Source organism: Sapajus apella, unplaced genomic scaffold (genome assembly GCF_009761245.1).
Source record: "Sapajus apella isolate SASKATOON/1434 unplaced genomic scaffold, GSC_monkey_1.0 scaffold38, whole genome shotgun sequence".
Taxonomy (NCBI): domain Eukaryota; kingdom Metazoa; phylum Chordata; class Mammalia; order Primates; family Cebidae; genus Sapajus; species Sapajus apella.
The window spans coordinates 5,573,379-5,594,194 of NW_022436978.1; the positions used below are offsets into that span (position 1 = coordinate 5,573,379).

The 20,816-nt window shown below is 39.1% G+C and overlaps 1 protein-coding gene across 2 annotated transcripts in view; it reads left to right on the plus strand.

Annotated features, from left to right (window-relative positions):
- The window catches only part of PAK2 (p21 (RAC1) activated kinase 2), an 84,848-nt gene that overhangs the window by 38,391 nt on the left and 25,641 nt on the right, over positions 1-20,816 (plus strand). For both annotated transcript variants that reach the window (XM_032298143.1, XM_032298144.1), the window contains exons 3-5: positions 17,097-17,197; positions 18,157-18,304; positions 20,227-20,258. In XM_032298143.1, coding sequence (XP_032154034.1) covers positions 17,097-17,197; positions 18,157-18,304; positions 20,227-20,258 — 281 coding nt within the window. The remainder of the gene's footprint in view (positions 1-17,096; positions 17,198-18,156; positions 18,305-20,226; positions 20,259-20,816) is intronic.

Genomic DNA, 20,816 nt, shown 5'->3' on the forward strand with positions numbered 1-20,816 from the left:
ATATATATATATATATATATATATATATATATAAAATGTGTGTGTGTATATATATATATATATATATACACACACACACACACACACACAACATCTTTGTACCTACCACTCAGCCTAGAATTTTATCAGTACCTCTGAAGTCCCTGTCTGCTATGCCCCATCTTATCCTTCTCCTCTTCTTTCCCAATATCCACCATACTGAATGCTGCGTTTTTATTGTAATTTTATAACATATCTATTCATCCTCAAATATATATGGTTTAGCATGCCTGTTTGGGAATCTTTTATGAATGGAATTATGCTGTCTGCGCATTTTTTCCATACATTTTTCACTCAGCTTTCTGCTTTTGAGATTTGTTGATGTATATCCTGTAGTTTGTTCACTTTCACTGCTGTATATTGCTACACTGTAAATATACTGCAGTTTATTTAACCAGTCTCCTATCTATAGACATTTGGATTGTTTTCATGAATAATGCTGCTGTGGATAATCTTAAACATACATATTACTGGACGTGTTCAAGTATTTCTCTAGGGCAAAGCTTCTCAAACTTTAGGTGATCCATTAGTTTAGTTCTTGAATTGCTAATTAGAATCACCTGGGAAGCTTAATAAATCTGTGTTCAAACTCCATCTCATTCCAGTTGAATCAGCAATCATCATCTTTAAGGGCTCACCCTGGGTATCAGTTTTGATTTTGTTTTTAATTTTTTAAATGACCCAGATGATTCTAAGGTGCAGCTCATATTAAAAACCACTGCATTGGTGGGTTATGAAATCTGTATAGTGGATGACACTAAATGAAATAGAATAATCAGCATTGTGCACACAGTAAAAAAGTTGTCTTATGAAACAATTTGTTTTAGTTGTGTATATACTGAGTCAGGATATAAAATGTATTTCTTGGTTTTGATCCTAGTCAAAGATTTAAAGGTCATTCAGAGGTATATATTTAGGAGTAGAATTGCTGGGTTACAAGCTGTTCCAGTGTGTGACTTGACTAGGTTTGTCAGAGTGTTTTCTACAAGTTTTTAGTGTATATTCTCACCCACAGAAAATGAGAGTTCCCATTGCTGAACACCCTCAGCAACTCTGGGAGGGGTGAAAGAGTGACTCATTGTGGTTTTAATTTGCCTTTCCCTGATTACTCAAAAAACTGAGCATCTTTTCAGGTTAATTGACCATTCATATGTGCTTTCTATGAAATATCTGTTCAAAAGAAATTACTGTTCAATATCTGTATTAGTCCGTTTTCACACCACTGACAAAGACATACCTGAGACTGGGTAATTTATACAAGAAAAAGGGTTCCTTGGACTTAAAGTTCCACATGGCTGGGGAGGCCTCACAATCATGGCAGAAGTCAAGGAGTAGCAAGTCACATCCTACATGGATGACGGCAGGCAAAGAGAGAGATCTTGTGCAGGGAAACCCCCTTTTAAAACCAGGATATCTTGTTAGATTTATTCACTGTCATGAGAACAGCACGGGCCCGCATGGTTCAATTAACTCCTACTGGCTCGCTCCCACTACATGTGAGAATTCAAGATGAGATTTGGGTGGGGACACAGCCAAACGATATTAAGGCCTTTAATCCATTTTTCTACTGGATTGTTTTTGTTTTCTATTAATAAACGTTCCTTATAGTCTATATACTAATCCCTTGTCAGTTATATGATGTTAAAGATAGTCTTCCAGGATGTGATTTGCCTTTTCACCCTTTCAGTAGTATCTTTTAAGGAATAGAAGTTATTTTGATATACTGGAATTAATCAATTTATCTTTTTTATGTTTTGAGCTTCTTTTTTTTTTTGAGGTGGAGTTTCACTTTTGTTGCCAGGCTGGAGTGCAATGGCATGGTCTTGGCTCACTGCAGCCTCTGCCTCAGGTCCAAGTGATTCTCCTGCCTCAGCCTGCTGAGTAGCTGGAATTACAGGCATGCACCACCGTGCCCAGCTAATTTTGTATTTTTTAGTAGAGATGGGGTTTCTCCATCTTGGTCAGGCTGGTCTCGAACTCCTGACCTCAAGTAATCCGCCTGCCTCAGCCTCCCCAAGGTGCTGGAATTATAGGCGTGAGCCACTGTGCCCCACTGAGCTTTTTTTTTTTTTAAAGAAATTTTTGCTTAATTTGGGGTCATAAAGACATTTTCCTATATTTCTTCTATAGTTTGCCTTTTACATTTTAAATCTTTGGACTATCTGGATTTTTATTTTTGTATATCTGTGAAAAGATTCACTTTTTTCTTTAAACTTGGATAGTATTCCAGACCGTTTATTGAGTCTTGTTTTTTCCCCACTGACCTTTAATACCATTATTTATCAAGTTTCCATGTGAGAGTCTGTTTCTGTCTTCTCTATTTTATTACATTAGGTTATTTATCTGTACATGAGCTAATAATAGCTCTGTCTGTCTTGATTACTATGTCATATATATATATATGTGTGTATATATATATGTGTGTATATATATATGTGTATATATATATGTGTATATATATATGTGTGTATATATATATGTGTATATATATATATGTGTGTGTATATATATGTGTGTGTATATATATGTGTGTGTGTACATATATATATGTGTGTGTATATATATATATGTGTATATATATATATTTTTTTTTTTTTTCTTTTTTTTTTTTGAGGCAGGGTCTCACTCTGTGGCCCAGGCTGGAGTGCAGTGGTATGTCTTGGTTCACTGCAACCTCCACCTCCCAAATTCAAGTGATCCTCGTGCCTCAGCCTCCCAAATAGTTGGGACTATGGGCTCATGACACCATGCCCAACTAAATTGTGTATTTTTTGTAGAGACAGGATCTCATATGTTGCCCAGGATGGTGTCAAACTCCTGGGTTCAAACAATCTACCAGCCTTGGCCTCCCAAAATACTGGGATTACAGGCGTGAGCCACCGCGCCTGGCCTCTTAAAATGATTGTTAATGCCTGATAGAATAAATGTCTTACCAGATTCTTCTTCAGAATCCTATTAATCGCTTTGGTTTTTCACATTTTTCTATGAATTTTAGAATCTGTTTATCATGTACTTTAACAGCAACAAAAAAAAAGCCCTGTGGATACTTTTGCATTCATCTTTTGTAGTTGAGGGTGAGGAATCTGCAGAGCCTCTTTGTGTAGCCTGTTTCCAGGGAGGAGGTTTAGGAGCATGTTGTTTTTAGTCAGAGAGACAAAGAGATGTATGGAATGTTTGGAGGGTAGGATGTTCCTTTATTCCTCCTATTTCTTGGAGCTCTACCTCCCTTTCCTCTCCCACCTGGAAGCTGAAACACAGCCCTGTCACTGGGGCCCAGCTTTAGGAGTTAGGAATGAGGGAGAACCTTGTGTATGTTTGCACATTTGTGCTTTTGTGAATATAGAGGTAACCTGCTATGCTGCTCTCACTAGATTATCCTGTTCATCACCCTACAGGCTGCCTCTGGGTCCCCCCATTTCCACCCGCCTTGCTTCTAGTTTCAGCCACCTGCAGCAGTTTGCAGAAGCATTCTCCCACCGACATCCTGCACTGCTGCTTCTCTCCTTAGACTTAGCCTAATTGCTTTTCATTCTGGAACATTCCTCATGGATTTTATTCTGTGAAATACTGGATTTGGTATATAAGAAGGGAGAGGACTATAGTATGTGCTCAGTATGTCATCTTGAAACAGAAGTCTTAAAGGGAAACAATTGTATTTCTATTTAAAAAAAAAAAATCATAATGATGTTAAGACTTTTGCTATCTCTAATGTAAGACCTGATCTAGAGATAATTCATTTTATTCCACTCCAAAATTTACATCCCTTACTGTTTTCCTTACCAAAAAAAAAAAAAAAAAAAAACCAGCTAATATCTTTATTAAAAAAAAGACTCTAGGATGTTTTTAATTTTTGATTACTGGTTTTAATTGGCATCACTGAAAAACTTGAGAAAATTAGAAATCCTTTCAGATCACACCTTTTTAGGTTTACTTGATGGAACAAGTCTTTTTTCCATGCTTGCTAAGGTGCGTACTATGTGAATAATCACAGATAAGTGATAAACAAAGCAGACAGTGTCCCTGCTCCCATGACAGCAATCTAAAACCATGGTATAGAATTACAAGCTATGAAAAGTGATACAGAGGTAATGTAAGACATCTGTCTAATCTGGAGTGTCTGGAAGGCTTCCTAAGGAAGTGATGATAGAGCTGAAGATTGCAGGATGGGTGAGATGACAGTTACAAAGTGTGTTCCATGCATGGGGAAGAGCTTGTTTCAGTGGCCCACTTAGAGGAGGGACCATAGCCCATCCATGGAGCTGAATGCAGTCCAGTGTTATTGGAAAGCAGAGAGGGAAGGAGAGAGAATTATAGCAGCGTGTATGTAGGCGCTATAGACAGTGGAAGAGGCTGAAGAGGTACGCAATGACCAGGTCATAAAGGGCCTTGTATTCTGTGCTACAGAGCTCAGGTTTTATCCTGTTTCCTGGGGAATCATTACAGATTTTTAAACGGGAAAGAGCTGGCCATCTCTCTGTTTTAGACAGGAGAGAATGGTAGGTGTATAGAAAATAGGTTTTGTTCGAAGTCTGAGAGTAAAGCTGGAAACTAGTTAGGAGGCTTTTGCAGTAGCCCAGGTGAGAAATGGCCTAACCAGTCTAGTAGTTTCAATTATGAAAATGTCAGTGAACCATTGACTTTTTAAAATAAGCTTTATTCATATAGCTAGTGTTGAATGGTATTGTCTTTATTAACTAAAGCAATTTTCACATCTAGTTATTTAACCTATAAGCACCTTCACTTCTTCTTTTTTTTTTTTGAGTCGGAGTTTCGCTCTTGTTACCCAGGCTGGAGTGCAATGGCGCAATCTCGGCTCACCGCAACCTCCGCCTCCTGGGTTCAGGCAATTCTCCTGCCTCAGCCTCCTGAGTAGCTGGGACTACAGGCACGCGCCACCATGCGCAGCTAATTTTTTGTATTTTTAGTAGAGACGGGGTTTCACCATGTTGACCAGGATGGTCTTGATCTCTTGACCTCGTGATCCACCCGCCTCGGCCTCCCAAAGTGCTGGGATTACAGGCTTGAGCCATCTTGCCCGGCTGCACCTTCACTTCTGATTGGTTAGGACTTAGATCTGTAAACCCCCTTCCTGATTTAAAAAACTGAATTCTGAGATTAATAATAGCAGCCCATACTTCTCTATTTCCTAGAGGAGTGATCCCCAGCCTTTTTGGCACCAGGGACTGGTTTCCTGGCAAACAGTTTTTCTATGGGGTTGGCGGCGGGGTAGTTTCAGTATGAAACTCTTCCACCTCAGATCATCACACGTTAGTTAGTTTCTCACAAGGAGTGTGCAACCTAGATCCCTCACGTGTGCAGTTCACAATAGGGTTTGTGCTCCAATGAGAATCCAGTGCTGCCGCTGATCTGACAGGAGGTGGAGGTCAGGCAGTGATGCTTACTCCCTGCTGCTTACCTCCTGCTGTGCTGCCCGGTTCCTAACAGGCCATGGACCTGTATTGTTCCATGGTCCAGGGGTTGGGACCCCTTTCCTTAGAGAATTCTCTTCTGTGTGATGGAATTGAAGCTATTGTACATCAAAAGAACAAAGGAGGAATTACTTAGGGTTAGACAAGAAACAGAAGAGTCTTCCTTTTAAACAGAAAAGGGGTTTCTTTTGTTTGTTTGCTTGCTTGTTTGTTTGTTCAGCCTTAGACTACAGCTCAAAAGTAGCCTAAAAGATAGTAGTCCTAGTATGTGACAGTAGCCTAATTAGGATTCTTTTCAGTACCTTTTGTCAACGTGACTCAGGGTCTCTCTGCCTCTTGGCTGAAGGTTGCTGCCTGCCTGATGCTGTTTTGTTGTCTGATGAAGCTGGAAAATGATTCTGAGAATCTTTTTTTTCCCCTAGGGCATTAGTTGAATTGTTCATTTTATTAAAATAAGTTTTTTGCCTCTGGTCCATCACTTCCTATCAAGTGATCCCGGTTGCCCGGTGAACATCTTGCAGGTGGTTATTGATAAGCAGAAGTGGGAAGTTGAATTACTTTTATTTGATCAAACATGAACAGATTTTAGATTTCTCCAAAGCTAAGGTGTCTACATAAATTTATTTTGATTGGTCCTCTATTTCTGGGCTTCTAGAGTTATTATATAACAGTATTAAAGACACTGTTTGTATAGCAATATCCAGCAATGTGAACAGCACATTGTTAAATTTGAGAAATGCTTTACTATCTTTTTGTTTTAGACATTGTTTCTAATATACCTTCCTTTTCTTATTGAGACTACTAAAATATAGAGACTACCTGTATGTGTGTTATGTAAAAACAAATGGCATTAAACAGATTTTTAGGATAGTAGGTTGTTTCATTTTGGATGAACTAATGTGACTGTATCTCAAGTTCTGCTTAATCATTTGTCTTTCCTTTAACTTTTTACTCTATACCCCTATCATATATGAAATGTTAATGTATTTCTCTAAACTCTTAACATTTCTAAGTTGAAGAATATGACTAGGCCTTAGACGAAGCAGCAACTAGGAATTCTCTTGCTAGATACCTCTCCCCCTTCTTTTTATATTTCTTTCTTATTTTATATTTCTTATTTGAGAATGGTTTTTCTCTGTGTGTTAAGCAATATAATTCCTGGGCTCAATTTCCTATAACTTTAGTCAAAAGAGACTGATTCTCAGGGAGCCGAGTCTGGCTTAGCTGAGGGAGCTGCCCTTGAACCAGTTGCTCGAGGGTGTGTGGGAAGCTGTGCTGACCTGGCTTGAGTTAGATGCCCACCATGACCAGTCATCTGTGACCATAGTCATGTAAGAAAATGGCATCTTTCCCAACTATCTGCATAGAGGAAGGGTGAGGGAAGTTTCCAGAAGTAGGATGCTGAGCAGATTTTTTTTTTTAAAGAAAGAACACATATAATCATAGTACATTAAATTGTAAACTACTTGTTTATAGTTAGCTAATAAATATTTTCTCCATATGTAGGATATTCAGTTAGAAGCCAAGAGACAAAGAAATGTTGAGGGCGCCACCTCACATTACTCAAAGTCTAGTGGAAATTGAGAGAGAGGCCATTTATGATAGATATATTCATAATTATGTGTTTCAGTAAAGATACAGAATTTAATCCAGGCTTAACAATTTAATTTCCCTCTGTTCCTTTCCATAACCAATATGCTCTTCCCTCTCACTGTGACCAGATCTCTTTTAAGTTATGTGCCTACAGAGGAGATGGACATTTTGAGCATAAATCTGTTATTACTAATTAAATAAGTATTATTGTGTTTCCTACTAAGTTAGTAGTATCTTTGTAAACAAAGAATAGCATGCGGTAACATTTCCAACTTTATGTGTACAGACTTATCAAACAGCATGATTTTTAACTCTTGGATATTACAAGAATCTTCTGGTTAAACACAGCAAGTTGACCACATACAGAAGCATTCTCTTTACTCTCCCTCCCAAGACCCAACTAAAATGACAGGGAAAATATATATTTTTATAATTTTATATATATATATATATATATATATATATATATATAATTTGTATATATTACAAACACAATTTGTATTTATATTACATAATATATACATAATACACATATATTATGTAATATATATGTATATATATTATAAGGTCAAAGAGAAAAAGAGAGGAAATAGTAGTGTGAAAGAGGCTTCAAATGTAACACATTTGGAAGTTGTAGAGAAATGACACCTGACTAGGCAGGACAGAGAAACACATAACCTAAGCGTCTGCAGTGGGAAATCTGCAAGAAGGGAACCAGTTTCCCTTGCAAAAACTCCGGAAGCTCAAAATTTAGAGGCACAGAATACTATGTCGGAGTGGGGGTGGGATGTAATACACAGGCTGAAAAGACTGGGGATTATTTGAAAATCAACATAGAAAGTGTCAAAGGTCCCCCAGGACTCCTTTGCATCCCACACATCCATCTAAATGTAACCCCCATCCTCTGGAAGGAAAAAAAGAACAAACTGACATTTACGTTTATTTCCAGAGAAATTAAACCAAGTAATCCTCTGTTCTTATCAAGGCAGTCAGGAAAACTTGAAGCACCAGAATAAAAAAGGTGACTTCCATGAAAGTCACATTTTAAACTCTTCCTCATCCTGCTTTCAGAATACTTGTAGCCTACTGACTCATAGCCCTCATACAGGAGATTGAAAGATTTTTCTCTGGATAAACAATTGCATGGGGAAAAAATACTTTAGGTACCTTGCATGCTGTCCTTATCTTTAGTGTTAAGGCTGGCTTATCTCCCAGTTAGCTTTTTAATACTTTTCTGTATGAGTAGACAGTAAAGGATCACTAGACATTTATGAAAAACCCTTTTAAATGAGAGGGAGAGTCCAAAACAATAGGGATAAAAATAGGAACTTAAAAGAAATAAGACAGTGTAAGGAGAAAACCCCAGCCTGTGCATACACATATACTGGATAATCTCTAAAGATGAATCCATGAAACAGGAAAAGGGTTGTCAGAGAAAGAATGATCGGAGAACAATGAAAACTAATTCTTGGAATATCACCATTTAAAATTACCAAAACGAAAGGTAGCAGTAGAAGGAAGAGTGAAAGATAATCAAGAAAATTCTCCCAGCTAGAGCCTGTGATCTCAGCACTTTGGGAGGCCTAGGTGGCTGGATCACTTGAAGTCAGAAGTTCAAAACCATCCTGGACAACATGGTAAAACTCCATCTCTACTAAGAATACAAAAATTAGCTGGGTATGGTGGCACACGCCTGTAATCCCAGCTACTGGGGAGGCTGAGGCAGGAGAATCACTTGAACCTGGGAGGTGGAGGTTGCAATGAGTTGAGATTGTGCCACTACACTCCAACCCAGGTGACAAGGCAAGACTCTGTCTCAAATTAAAAAGAAAAGAAAATTCTCCCAAAGAATTAAACAAATACAAAGATGGAAAATACGAGAGAAAAGATAACAGTTAAAAGATCTAATGACAATTAAGTGTAGGAAACAGCAACTTCTAGTTCTAAAATGGTGGTGTAGAAGCATGCTGCTTCACTCACTCTGCCCACGCCACCACAGAAAACCAAGAACATGCAGCACTAAGATTGTTACCAGCAATATCCAAGAACTCAAATATGAGAAGGAGACAGTTACCGGGGCCACAGAGAAATGAAAGAATGCCAAGCATGCCATAATCATTGGACTTCCGTATCTGCAACACCCCCTCCTCCAGTCTGACTGGCACCAAGTCTGGGAAAATCTCCCCCAATTCACAGTTTCTGTATGGGAAAAAGTGAGATTGAGGAGGACAACCACCTTCCCCACCATCTTGGGTTCTCTGGCAGGAGACCCGTCCCTGCCTTCGTCCACAGGAGGCATAGGGAGAAATACTTTGAGGACAGCCAGAGGCAAAGGAGGGAGGTGGGATTACTATTCCCAGCCTTGGAAACCCTGTTTTATAACTCAGCCAAAGGAGATGCCAAACCAGAGCAGCTGTTCAGCAGCACGTGTATTGTAGGACGTTTATTCCACAGCATCCTTGGAGAAGAACCCGAAGCTACCCTCCCTGTACAAAATGTGAACATAGGAAACATGAAAACTACACCAAGGCTTACAGTAATCAGATTGTCTAAAACCAATGATGGGGCTGGGTGCAGTGGCTCACGCCTCTCATCCTAGAATTTGGGGAGACCAATGTGGGAGGATCATTTGAGCCCAGGAGTCGGAGTTTGAGACCAACCTGGGCAACATGGCCAAACCCCATCTCTACCCAAAAAAAAAAAAAAAAAAAAAAAAAAAAAAAATATCTGGGCATGGTGGTGTGAGCCGGGAGGATTGCTTGAGGCCAGAGGTTGAGACTTTAGTGAGCTGAGATCGTACTACTGCACTACAGCCTGGGTGTCAGAGCAAGATGCTGTTTCAAACCAAAAAAAAAAAAAGAGAACACAGTGATAGAGAAAATTTTAAAAGCTACCAGAAAAAAAGACTCATTATATGTAAGAGGACAAAGATAGAGCAATCACAGACTTTATGTAAGTAACTGTGCAAGCCAGAAGACATCTTTAAAGTATTTAAAGAGAAAAGAATCTGTCAGCCTAGAATTCTATACTAGTGAAAGTGTCTTTCACAAAACAAAGGAGGAGGCCAGGCGAGGTGGCTCACTCTTGTAATCCCAGTACTTTAGGAGGCCGAGGCAGGCAGATCACGAGCTCAGGAGATCAAGACCATCTGGTCAATGTGGTGAAACCCAGTCTCTCCTAAAAATACAAAAAAATTAGCTGGGCGTGGTGGCACATGCCTGTAGTCCCATCTACTCGGGAGGCTGAGGCAGGAAAATTGCTTAAACCCAGGAGGCGGAGATTGCAGTGAGCCAAGATCGCTCCACTGCACTACAGCCTGGGCGACAGTGAAAGACTCTGTCTCAAAAAAAAAAAAAAAAAAGGAAACAGACTTTTAAATATGTAAAAGCTGAACTGAGTTTATCACCAGCAGACATACTACAAAAAATGTTAAACTAAGCCCTTGAGGCAGAAGTAAAGTGATGTCGGATTTGGAAATGTGGACTTACAGAAAGGACTGAAAAGCACTGGAAGTGGTACATCCCCTGACCTTTATGGCACCAGGGATTGGTTTCATGGAAGACAATTTTTCCACAGACCCAGCGGTGTGGGGAAATGGCTTCTAGATGAACAGTTTCATCTGTTCCACCTGAAGTCATCAGACATTAGATTCTTATAAGGAGCACACAACCTAGATCCCTCTCATGTGCAGTTCACAATAGGGTTCACACTATGAGAAACGAATGCCACTGCTGATCTGACAGGAGGCGGAGCTCAGGCACTGATGCTCGCTCACCTGCCACTCACTTCCTGCTGTGCAGCCTGGTTCCTAACAAGCCTTAGAGTGGTAACCAGTCCATGGCCTGGGGGATTGGAACCCCTATGGTATGGGTTCTTTCTTATCTAAATTTCTTTGAAAGATAATGATTTGAGTTTTTAAGAAACAAAGCACTGATACACCTTGTAACATGGATGAATCCCAAAAAACGTGAAGTAAAAAAATAGTCATTCACAAAGACTGCATATTTTATGGTTCCGTTTATATTAATGACCAGAACAGGCAAACTTGTGGAGAAAAAGTAGATTAGTGGTTGCCTGAGGTTTGGAGTGGGTCAGGGGCTGAAATGGGGAGTAATTGCTATTAGGTACAAGGTTTCTTTTGTGTATGATAAGTTAGATTGTGATTATGATTGCACAACTCTAAATATACTAAAACCCGTTAAAATATACAATTTAAAGAGGTGAACATTATGGTATGCAAAGAGATATAGCTTAGGAAACAACTGAGTAGATAAAAGGGAATCTCAAAAAATACTTAGTCCAGAAGAAGGCAGAAAAGATTGATTAAAAACAGACCTACCTACAGGAAATCTACTTTAAAACATAAATCCACAAAATAGGTCAAAATAAAAGGGTAGGAAAAGGTATGCCAGCAATTCAGAGAAACCTGAACTGGCTGTATAAACAGCAGACAAACTAGATTTTAGAACTAAAAAATACTATCAGTGATAATAAGGAAGGTTGTTATTTCATAATAAGACCTGTTCATTAAGATGATATAATAGAACTAACTATTTATGTACCTAATAACAGAGTTTCAAAATTCATGAAGCAAAAACTGAGAGGATTTCAAGAGGAAACAAGTTCCATTATAATTGGAGATTCCAATACACTTCTGTCAGTAATTGGTAGAACAAATAGACAAAAAATCAGTAAGGATATATAAAATTTGAAAACAGCTGTCAGCCAACTTGACCTAATAGGCATTTATAGAACACTCTAACCAGTAACAGCAGAATATACATTCTCTTTAAAGACACATGAAGTCTACTTTTTAAAATTCTCAAAAATGTTGGCCAGGTGTGGTGGCTCACACCTGTAATCCTAGCACTTTGGGAGACTGAGGCGGGCAGATCACTTGAGGTCAGAAGTTCAAGACCAGCCTGGCCAACAAGTTTTAACCCCATCTCCACTAAAAATATAAAAATCAGCAGGGTGTGGTGGCAGGCACCTGTAATCCCAGCTCCTTGGGAGGCTGAGGCAGGAGAATCACTTGAATCTGTAAGGCGGAGGCTTCAGCGAGCCGAGATCACACCACTGCACTCCAGCCTGGGCGACAGAGTGAGACTCCCTCTCTAAATAAATGAGTGAATGAATGAATGATTTAAATCATATAAAGTGTGTTCTTGTGACCACAGTATAATTCAATTAGAAATCAGTCACTAGAAGGTCTCTGGAAATACTTGGAAAGTAAAGAAAGCACTTCACAAATAAATCGAAAAGATATTTAGAAAATATATTAAGCTGAGTGAAAATTCAAAACATCAATATTTTTAGGATACTGCTAAAGCAGCACTTAGTGGAAGATTTATAGTATTGAACACCATATTCGAATAAAAGAGATTTTAAATAATTGACTTTAAGCCATCTTAATAAACTAGAAGGGAAGAGCAGATGAAATCCAAAGTAAGTAGAAGAAAGGAAATAATAAAAAGCAAAATGGGAATAAATGAAATGGGGGGAGGGGGGAAGGCAGCAGAGAAAATCACTGCAACCAAAAGTGGATTCATTTAGAATATCAGTCAAATGGATAAACCTGTAGCCAGGTGGGCAGTGGTGAGGAGAGACAAATTACCTGTATTGAGAATGAGAGAGGTGGTGGCACCCCTACAGATTTTATAGATATTAAAAACATAAAGTAATGGTATGAACAAATATGTACCAATAATTTTTTATCTCTCTCTCTCTCTCTCTCTTTTTTTTTTTTTGGAGAAGGAATCTTGCTCTGTTGCCTATGCTGGAGTGCGGTGGTGCGATCTTGACTCACTGCATCTACCATCTCCTGGGTTCAAGCAAGTCTCCTGCCTCAGCCTCCCGAGTAGCTGGAATTATAGGCATGCACCACCACACCCAGCTAATTGTATTTTTAGTAGAGACAGGGCTTCATCATGTTGGCCAGGCTGATCTCGAACTCCTGAGCTCAAGTGGTACCCCACCTCAGCCTCCCAAAGTGCTAGGGTTATAGGTGTGAGCCACTGTGCCTGGCCAGTGTTAAAATCTTAACAAGATTTTAGCAATTGGAATCCAGTAGTGTATAAAAAGGACAATACATCATGACCAAGTGGATTTTGTTGGTTTAATGTTTGAAAATTGATTGATGTTACTGACTATATTAATAGAGTAGAAAGGATAGGCCATATGTTTGTCTCAATATATGTAGAAATAGCATTTGACAAAATCTAACATCCATTTCTGATAAAATTGTTCAGCAAACTTGGAATAGAAGAGAATGCCTTTAGTCTCACAAAGGACGCCTTTTATAAACCTACCACTAGCATTGAACTTAAGGGTAAAAATGAGAATTTTCCTCTTAGATCAGGAAAAATAAAATTCCTCTTTATCCACTTTTATTCAACAATGTACTAAAGGTAAATAAGGCAAAATTTAAAAAAAAATTTTTTTTAAGAAAATGAATGAAAGAAATCCGGATTGGAAAGAACTAAAGTTGACTTTATTTACCACAACATGATTGAATTTTTATAGGAAAATACTATATTTACAAAAATACTAGTGTAAGTAAGTATGCTAAGGTTTCAGGATATAAGATTAGTATTCAGCAATCGATTGTGTTTCAATATGGCAGCAATGAATGATTAAAACGGAAATTTTTTTTTTTTTTTTTTTTTTTTTTCCGGAGACCGAGTTTCGCTCTTGTTACCCAGGCTGGAGTGCAATGGCGCGATCTCGGCTCACCGCAACCTCCGCCTCCTGGGTTCAAGCAATTCTCCTGCCTCAGCCTCCTGAGTAGCTGGGACTACAGGCACGCGCCACCATGCCCAGCTAATTTTTTGTAGTTTTTGGTAGAGACGGGGTTTCACCATATTGACCAGGATGGTCTCGATCTCTTGACCTCGTGATCCACCCGCCTCGGCCTCCCAAAGTGCTGGGATTACAGGCTTGAGCCACCGCGCCCGGCCCTAAAATGGAAATTTTTAAACTGCCATTTGCAGTAGTATAAAAAATCAGGAAATACCAAGGCAGAAATCTGATGAAACAGTGACAGATCTGTACACTCTACACTGGTAACTACTTCTCTGGTTTGAATGTGTCCACCAAAGTTCATGTGTTAGAAATTTAACCCCCAGCCAACAGTGTTTAGAAATGGGACCTTAAAGAGGCAGTGAGAGTGCTCACAAGTGGATTCATGTCTTTATTGTGGATGTGAATTGGGTATAAAAGCCAGTTTGGCCCTTTCCTGCTCTCTTTCTTGCAAGGTGATCCCTTCTGCTAGGTTATGACACAGCTAGAAGGCCCTCATCAGATGTGGCTTCTTGACCCTTGATCTGGAGGACTTTATAGCCTCCAGAAGAACTGTGAGCCAAATAAACTGTTTTTTTGTTTTTCGGTTTTTTTTGAGACAGAGTCTCGCTCTGTCACCCAGGCTGGAGTACAGTGACACGATCTCTGCTTACTGCAGCCACTGCCTCCTGGGTTCAAGTGATTCTTGTGCCACCGTACCTGGCTAAAGTTTGTATTTTAGATATAGTGTTTTGCCATGTTGACTGGGCGGGTCTTGAACTCCTGGCCTCATGTGATCTGCCCACCTTGGTCTCCCAAAGTGCTGGGATTCATGAGCTAATGCTCCCAGCCACCTTCTATTGTTTATATTAATAAATTGCCTAGACAGTGGTATTCTGATGAAGTGTACCAAACAGATAAAGACCAACTGCAAACACTGCTGAGAGAAATTTTAAAAGACCTAAATAAAGGCAAAGATTTACTTATTTTTTTGAGACAGAGTCTGGCTCTGTCACCCAGGCTGGAGTGCAGTGACACGATCTCTGCTTACTACAGCCTCCACCTCCTGGGTTCAAATGATTCTTGTGCCACCATACCTGACTACGTTTTTATTTTAGATCTTAAAACCTGGTGTTGCTAAGAAATTGGGAAATAGATTCTCAGCCAGGTGCAGTGGCTCATGTCTGTAATCCCAGCATTTTGGGAAACCAAAGCAGGTAGATTACGTGAGGCCAGAAGTTTGAGACCAGCCTGGCCAACATGGTGAAACCCCATCTCTACCAAAAATTACAAAAATCAGCTATCAGCAGGGTGTGGTGGCATATGCCTGTAATCTCAGCTTCTCAGGAGGCTGAGGCAGGAGAATTTCTTGAACCTGGGAGGCAGAGGTTGCGGTGAGCTGAGATCATGCCTCTGCACTCCAGCCTGGGCAACAGAGTGAGTCTCCCTCTGAAAAAGAAAAAAAAGAAAGAAATTCTCCCTAACATTCATCTGTACATTCATTCCAATTCTAGTCAGAATTTCAACAGGCTTTCTGTAGAAATTAATGAGCTCATTTTAAAATTCATATGGAAATGCAGAGGACCTGGAATACCCAAACAACTTTGACAAAAGAAAAAGAAGACTTATGTAACATAGTTTCTATGCTTATTATAAAATGGCAATAAAATAATCAAAGCAGAGCCTCCAGAGATAGACTCATACACATCCAGACAATTGACTTTTTGTTTTTTGAGACAGAGTCTGGAGTCTCGCTCTTGTTGCTCAGGCTAGAGTGCAGTGGCACGATCTCGGCTCACTGCAACCTCCGCCTCCCGGGTTCAAGCAGTTCTCCTGCCTCAGCCTCCCAGGTAGCTGGAATTACATGCTTGTGCCACCACGCCTGGCTAATTTTTTGTATTTTTAGTAGAGACAGGGTTTCTCCATGTTGGTTAAGCCGGTCTCGAACTCCTGACCTCAGATGATCGACCTGCCTCGGCCTCTCAAAGTGCTGAGATTACAGGCGTGAGCCACCCCACCCAGCCTGACAATTGACTTTCAACAGAGGCTCTAAACAAGAACCAAAATGGCGTTGGCCTTCTAAATAGCAACTGAAAATGCTGAGGGTAAAAAAAACACATTTCCAACCTAAATATATTTATATATATATGTATATATAGTTAGGAACTATCAACTAAAGGGATTGGGAGGAGGGAAGACATAAGGTCTGGAAAATAGATTCCAGTACAGGTAAGAGTAAGGGGATGTCATAGGACAGTAACTGCAGGAAGCCTAGGCATGAGATTAAAGCAGGAACAGCTGAGAGGGAGGGGGCTGGGGTGGGGGGGAAGGAACTGATGTGTTGGAATTTACAGAGAATATTATTGATAGGTGTGTGGCAGAAATGTTCCAGAAATAATTTATAATCAGGCCATAGAAAAACTGAGTAGTTTTTAAATGTGGCGATTAGTAACTCCACTAAAAAGGAAGGATTAGGGTGGCACAAAAAGGAGAGGTGGCCTTCTAAACTACTTGTCTTTACAGTGTGTATTATCTGCGGAGTCATTGTAATGCAAATCTTACTTCCCACTGTATGTAGCTGACTAGAAATTGGGTTTGCTATGTTTGCTGTCCACATTGCTCAGGATCTAAGATGTAGCCATATGTGAAAGAACTAGTGTTCTAAGTGGGTGTCTTTTCTGCATGTGCCCTGTTATTCAGGTCGCTCCATGTGCCTCCTCATCAGGATAGTGTTTGGTTGTCTCCAGCCCTGCTCTATGGCAGGACAGTTTGCTTTACTTCATTTACCAGTTTCCTATTAGCCAGTGTTTTTAGGGGAAATCTTTTCTAGAATAGCTTTGATCCTAATATGTTTTAGGAAAAATACAAACATACTAGGCCAGGCGTGGTGGTTCACGCCTATAGTCCCAGCATTTTGGGAGGCCGAGGCAGGTGGATCACCTGAGGTCAGGAGTTCAAGATCAGCCTGACTAACATGGTGAAACCCCATCTCTACTAAAAATACAAAAATTAGCCAAGTATAATGGTACGCATCTGTAATCCCAGCTACTCTGGAGGCTGAGGCAGGAGAATTGCTTGAACCTGGGAAGCAGAGGTTGCAGTGAGCTGAGATCAAGCCATTGCACTCCAGCCTGGGCAACGAGCAAAACTCCATCTCAAAAAAAGAAAGACAAATAAAAAACCAGCAATAATTAAAGTGCCTTTACTAGTCTTGTTTAAATAGGCTGATTCTTTTTCTTTTTTTCTGATGCCCTCTAGGAAGTAAAAAGAAAGAAAAGGAACGACCAGAAATTTCTCCTCCATCTGATTTTGAACACACTATCCATGTTGGCTTTGATGCTGTTACTGGAGAATTCACTGTAAGTTTACCTAGTTCGGGCCTATTTATAACATTTAAAATAGCACTCAAACATTTTTCTTCATTACTAAATTTGAAATTAACACTTCAGGCCAGTCTCACATCTGTAATCCCAGTACTTTGGGAGACCAAGGTGGGCGGATCACTTGAGGTCAGGAGTTCGAGACAGCCTGGCCAACATGGTGAAACCCCCATCTCTACTAAAAATACAAAAAAAAAAATTAGCCAAGAGTGCCGGTGTGCACCTGTAATCCCAGCTACTTAGGAGGCCAAGGCAAGAGAATCGCTTGAACCCAGGAGGCGGAGATTGCAGTGAGCTGAGACCACGCCATTGCACGCCAGCCTACGCAAGAAGAGCGAAACTCTGTCTCAAAAAAACAAAACAAGGCCGAGCTCGGTGGCCCACACCTATAACCCCAGCACTTTGGGATGCCGAGGCAGGCGGATCACAAAGCCAGGAGTTCAAGACCAGCCTGGCCAACACGGTGAAACCCAGTCTGTTAAAAATACAAAAATTAGCCGGGCATAGTGGCGTGTGCCTGTAATCCCACCTACTCAGGAGGCTGAGGCAGAAGAATAGCTTGAACACAGGAGATGGAGGTGGCAGTGAGCGCTGAGATCGTGCTGTTGCACTCCAGCCCAGCCTAGGCGACAGAGTGAGACTCCATCTCAAACAAAAAAAGAAATTAACATTTCTATCCACATGTTAACTATGAATTCTTAAAGCTTTTTGCTTTTTAAAAAAGTGTTAGTGGTTGGATATATTGTTTTCCTAGAGAGCAGAGCCTATTATAGTTATGCAAAACAGACTTAGAAAAATAGAACTTTAGAAAATTAGATCTTTAGTCAAAGTTATACTCAGAGGATTGGTTTGTTTTGTCTATTTGTCATTTATCTCTGGAAATTAATTTTATTGGATCGATTTGAACCATAACTCATTTCTGAATATCTTTTTGTTAGGGCATGCCAGAACAGTGGGCTCGATTACTACAGACCTCCAATATCACCAAACTAGAGCAAAAGAAGAATCCTCAGGCTGTACTGGATGTCTTAAAGTTCTACGACTCCAACACAGTGAAGCAGAAATATCTGAGCTTTACTCCTCCTGGTAAGACAATGGCATAAGGCTGAGTCAGATGGAGATTTGTGAAGCACTTTTAGATAAAAAGATTATTTCTGGAAAAATAAAAAGCTAAACTATGGTTCTTGTCCATACTTTTTTCCCCTGGATAGATTCTACCTTCTATAGACGGATCCAAGGCAGTTCTGAAGCATAATTTGGATCTGTGAATTATATTAATATCATAGGTTCGCAGAAATGGGAGTTGATGAATATTTTGGCTTTTTGTTTATTTGGTTTTTTATACTCTTTGTTTTTATTTTTTTCACTCCTCACTGCTTTTAAATGACTTCCAGCAATCAAAAGAGAGGGCGCTGATTGATAGACATGTTTATACTAGAAATATACTTAGTGGGACAAGAGGAAGGTTGTTTTGCACAGATCTGAACTAAAAAATGTTTAGGTCCACTCAAAAAAATTGAAACTCATAAGTATGCAGATAATAGAATATATGTATTTTAATATATAAAATAGATAAATCATATATAAAATAAGCATTAGAACTAAAAGGATTTCTACCTCAGAATTGGAATATCTGGAATATTATCTATGTAGTCCTAGTACTGTAAATTTTACTTTCTGGATAAATGTAGCTGGATGGAAATTGGGTTTGATTTACTTTGTTTTCCCAGTTGCTCAGTATCTGAGATATACCCTTATCTATGAAAGAACCAGTCCTCTAAGAATTGGTGTAGTGGATTTTTAAAAATAGTTTGTTCAAATAAAGATCAGAATAAAGTTCAGACATTGCAGTGGTTGATAGATCTCTTGAATCTCATTTGATCTTTAGGCTTCCCCTCCCACACACTGGTTCATGCTGTCTTTTCTTGCAGTTTGTTAAAGAAACAAGATCATTTGTCCTGTTTTCCTCGTTTTAGATTTTGCTCAATACATTCTCAGGATGTCATCTTTAAGTGTGTTTCTCTGTCTCTGAAGCCATACATGTGGTTTTCAAACACAGTATGATTGAGAAAAATCATGCATGTGATTTTAATTGATGATGCTTAATGTTTGCATCCTCACAGAAATAAAGGCCATGCTCAAGGAAGAAATGGAAATCTTTTTGCAAGTGATCTTGACCTTTTTTGTTTAGTCTAGTACACCCTTAGGAAAAGGTCAGACATGTTCCTAGAACTTTTGTATCAACCAGTAAGTCTGCAGATTAGTAATTTTTTTGAAAAATCAATGATTGGCCACAAAATAGTAGCTTATTTTCATCTAGTGCACATACGTGTGTGTGTGTACGTGCCTGTGTGCAAGTGTGTATGTGTTTATGTGTATGTATGTGTATGTGTGTGTATATATATATATATATGTCTCTGGGCATTTTTAAAAGAAAAACAAAACGATGTCAAAATTTTACTTTCCACAATTGTCATTGTCTTAATGGTTTCATTAAGTTCCTCAGTCAGCAGTTTTCTGGAAAAAGTATCTTTATGAATAAATTTGTTTAGTTTTAATAAATACTGGTTGATAGGTATAGTTTCAAATAAATTTTGATAGCTTTGTTGAGGTATAACTTACATGCAGTTCAATTCATCCATCAGTTCATCACTGATTTTTAGTAAATTTATAGTTTCATTTAGATTTCGGATTCATTACCTTGCTCTTATATAAATTTTTTTTTAATGGGGTTTCACCACATTGGCCAGTATGGTCTCAATCTCCTGACCTCGTGATCTACCCACCCCAGCCTCCCAAAGTGCTGGGATTACAGGCGTGAGCCACCGTGCCCAGCCGATCTTATATAAATTCTTATTTGACTACTTGTGTTGTCATTTTTCTCAAGAGTTAATTCAACTTGAAATCAGTTTAAGAACATTTTGCTTTCTCTATTTTATTTTTTTCCTTTTGTCATATAAAAGTGCTATTTCTCTAATTGCTAACATTATGTTTTGTTTCATATTCAGAGAAAGATGGCTTCTCTTCTGGAACACCAGCAGTAAGTTAATGATATTTTTTCTTGTAGCTCTTGTTCTAATATAGGTTACCCAAGACAAATCTCAGTTTTTATTTTGCTTTCTAAAATAAATTACAGCCATCAGAGGTGAATAACTACTCAATAGGTATTTTTAGCTAGCCACTGATTAGTTGAAGAAGCTATATTAAATAGAAATTCCTTGATATGATACTTAATGTAACTAAAATTTGTAATGACCTTCAGAACTGTTTAGCTACTTTTGATAATGTTAACATATACAAGCGTGAATACAAAAAACTTGCTAGCATATGTTTTCTTCTCTACCTTGTAGTTCTTCTGCTACTATTTTAATGAATATAGACTATGGAAAGGTACTGAACAGTTGAAACTTGTCAGTCTTCAGAGTCATCTAAAACTAAGTTATCACATAAACACAGTCACTTCTTGGAAGTAGTTACTGTTTTATTTGCAGTTCCTCAATTGGGAGGAAACAGTCTCCTGGAGTTTTATATTATATTTTATTTATTTATTTTGAAACAGAGTCTCACACTGTCGCCCAGGCTGGAGTGCAGTGATGTG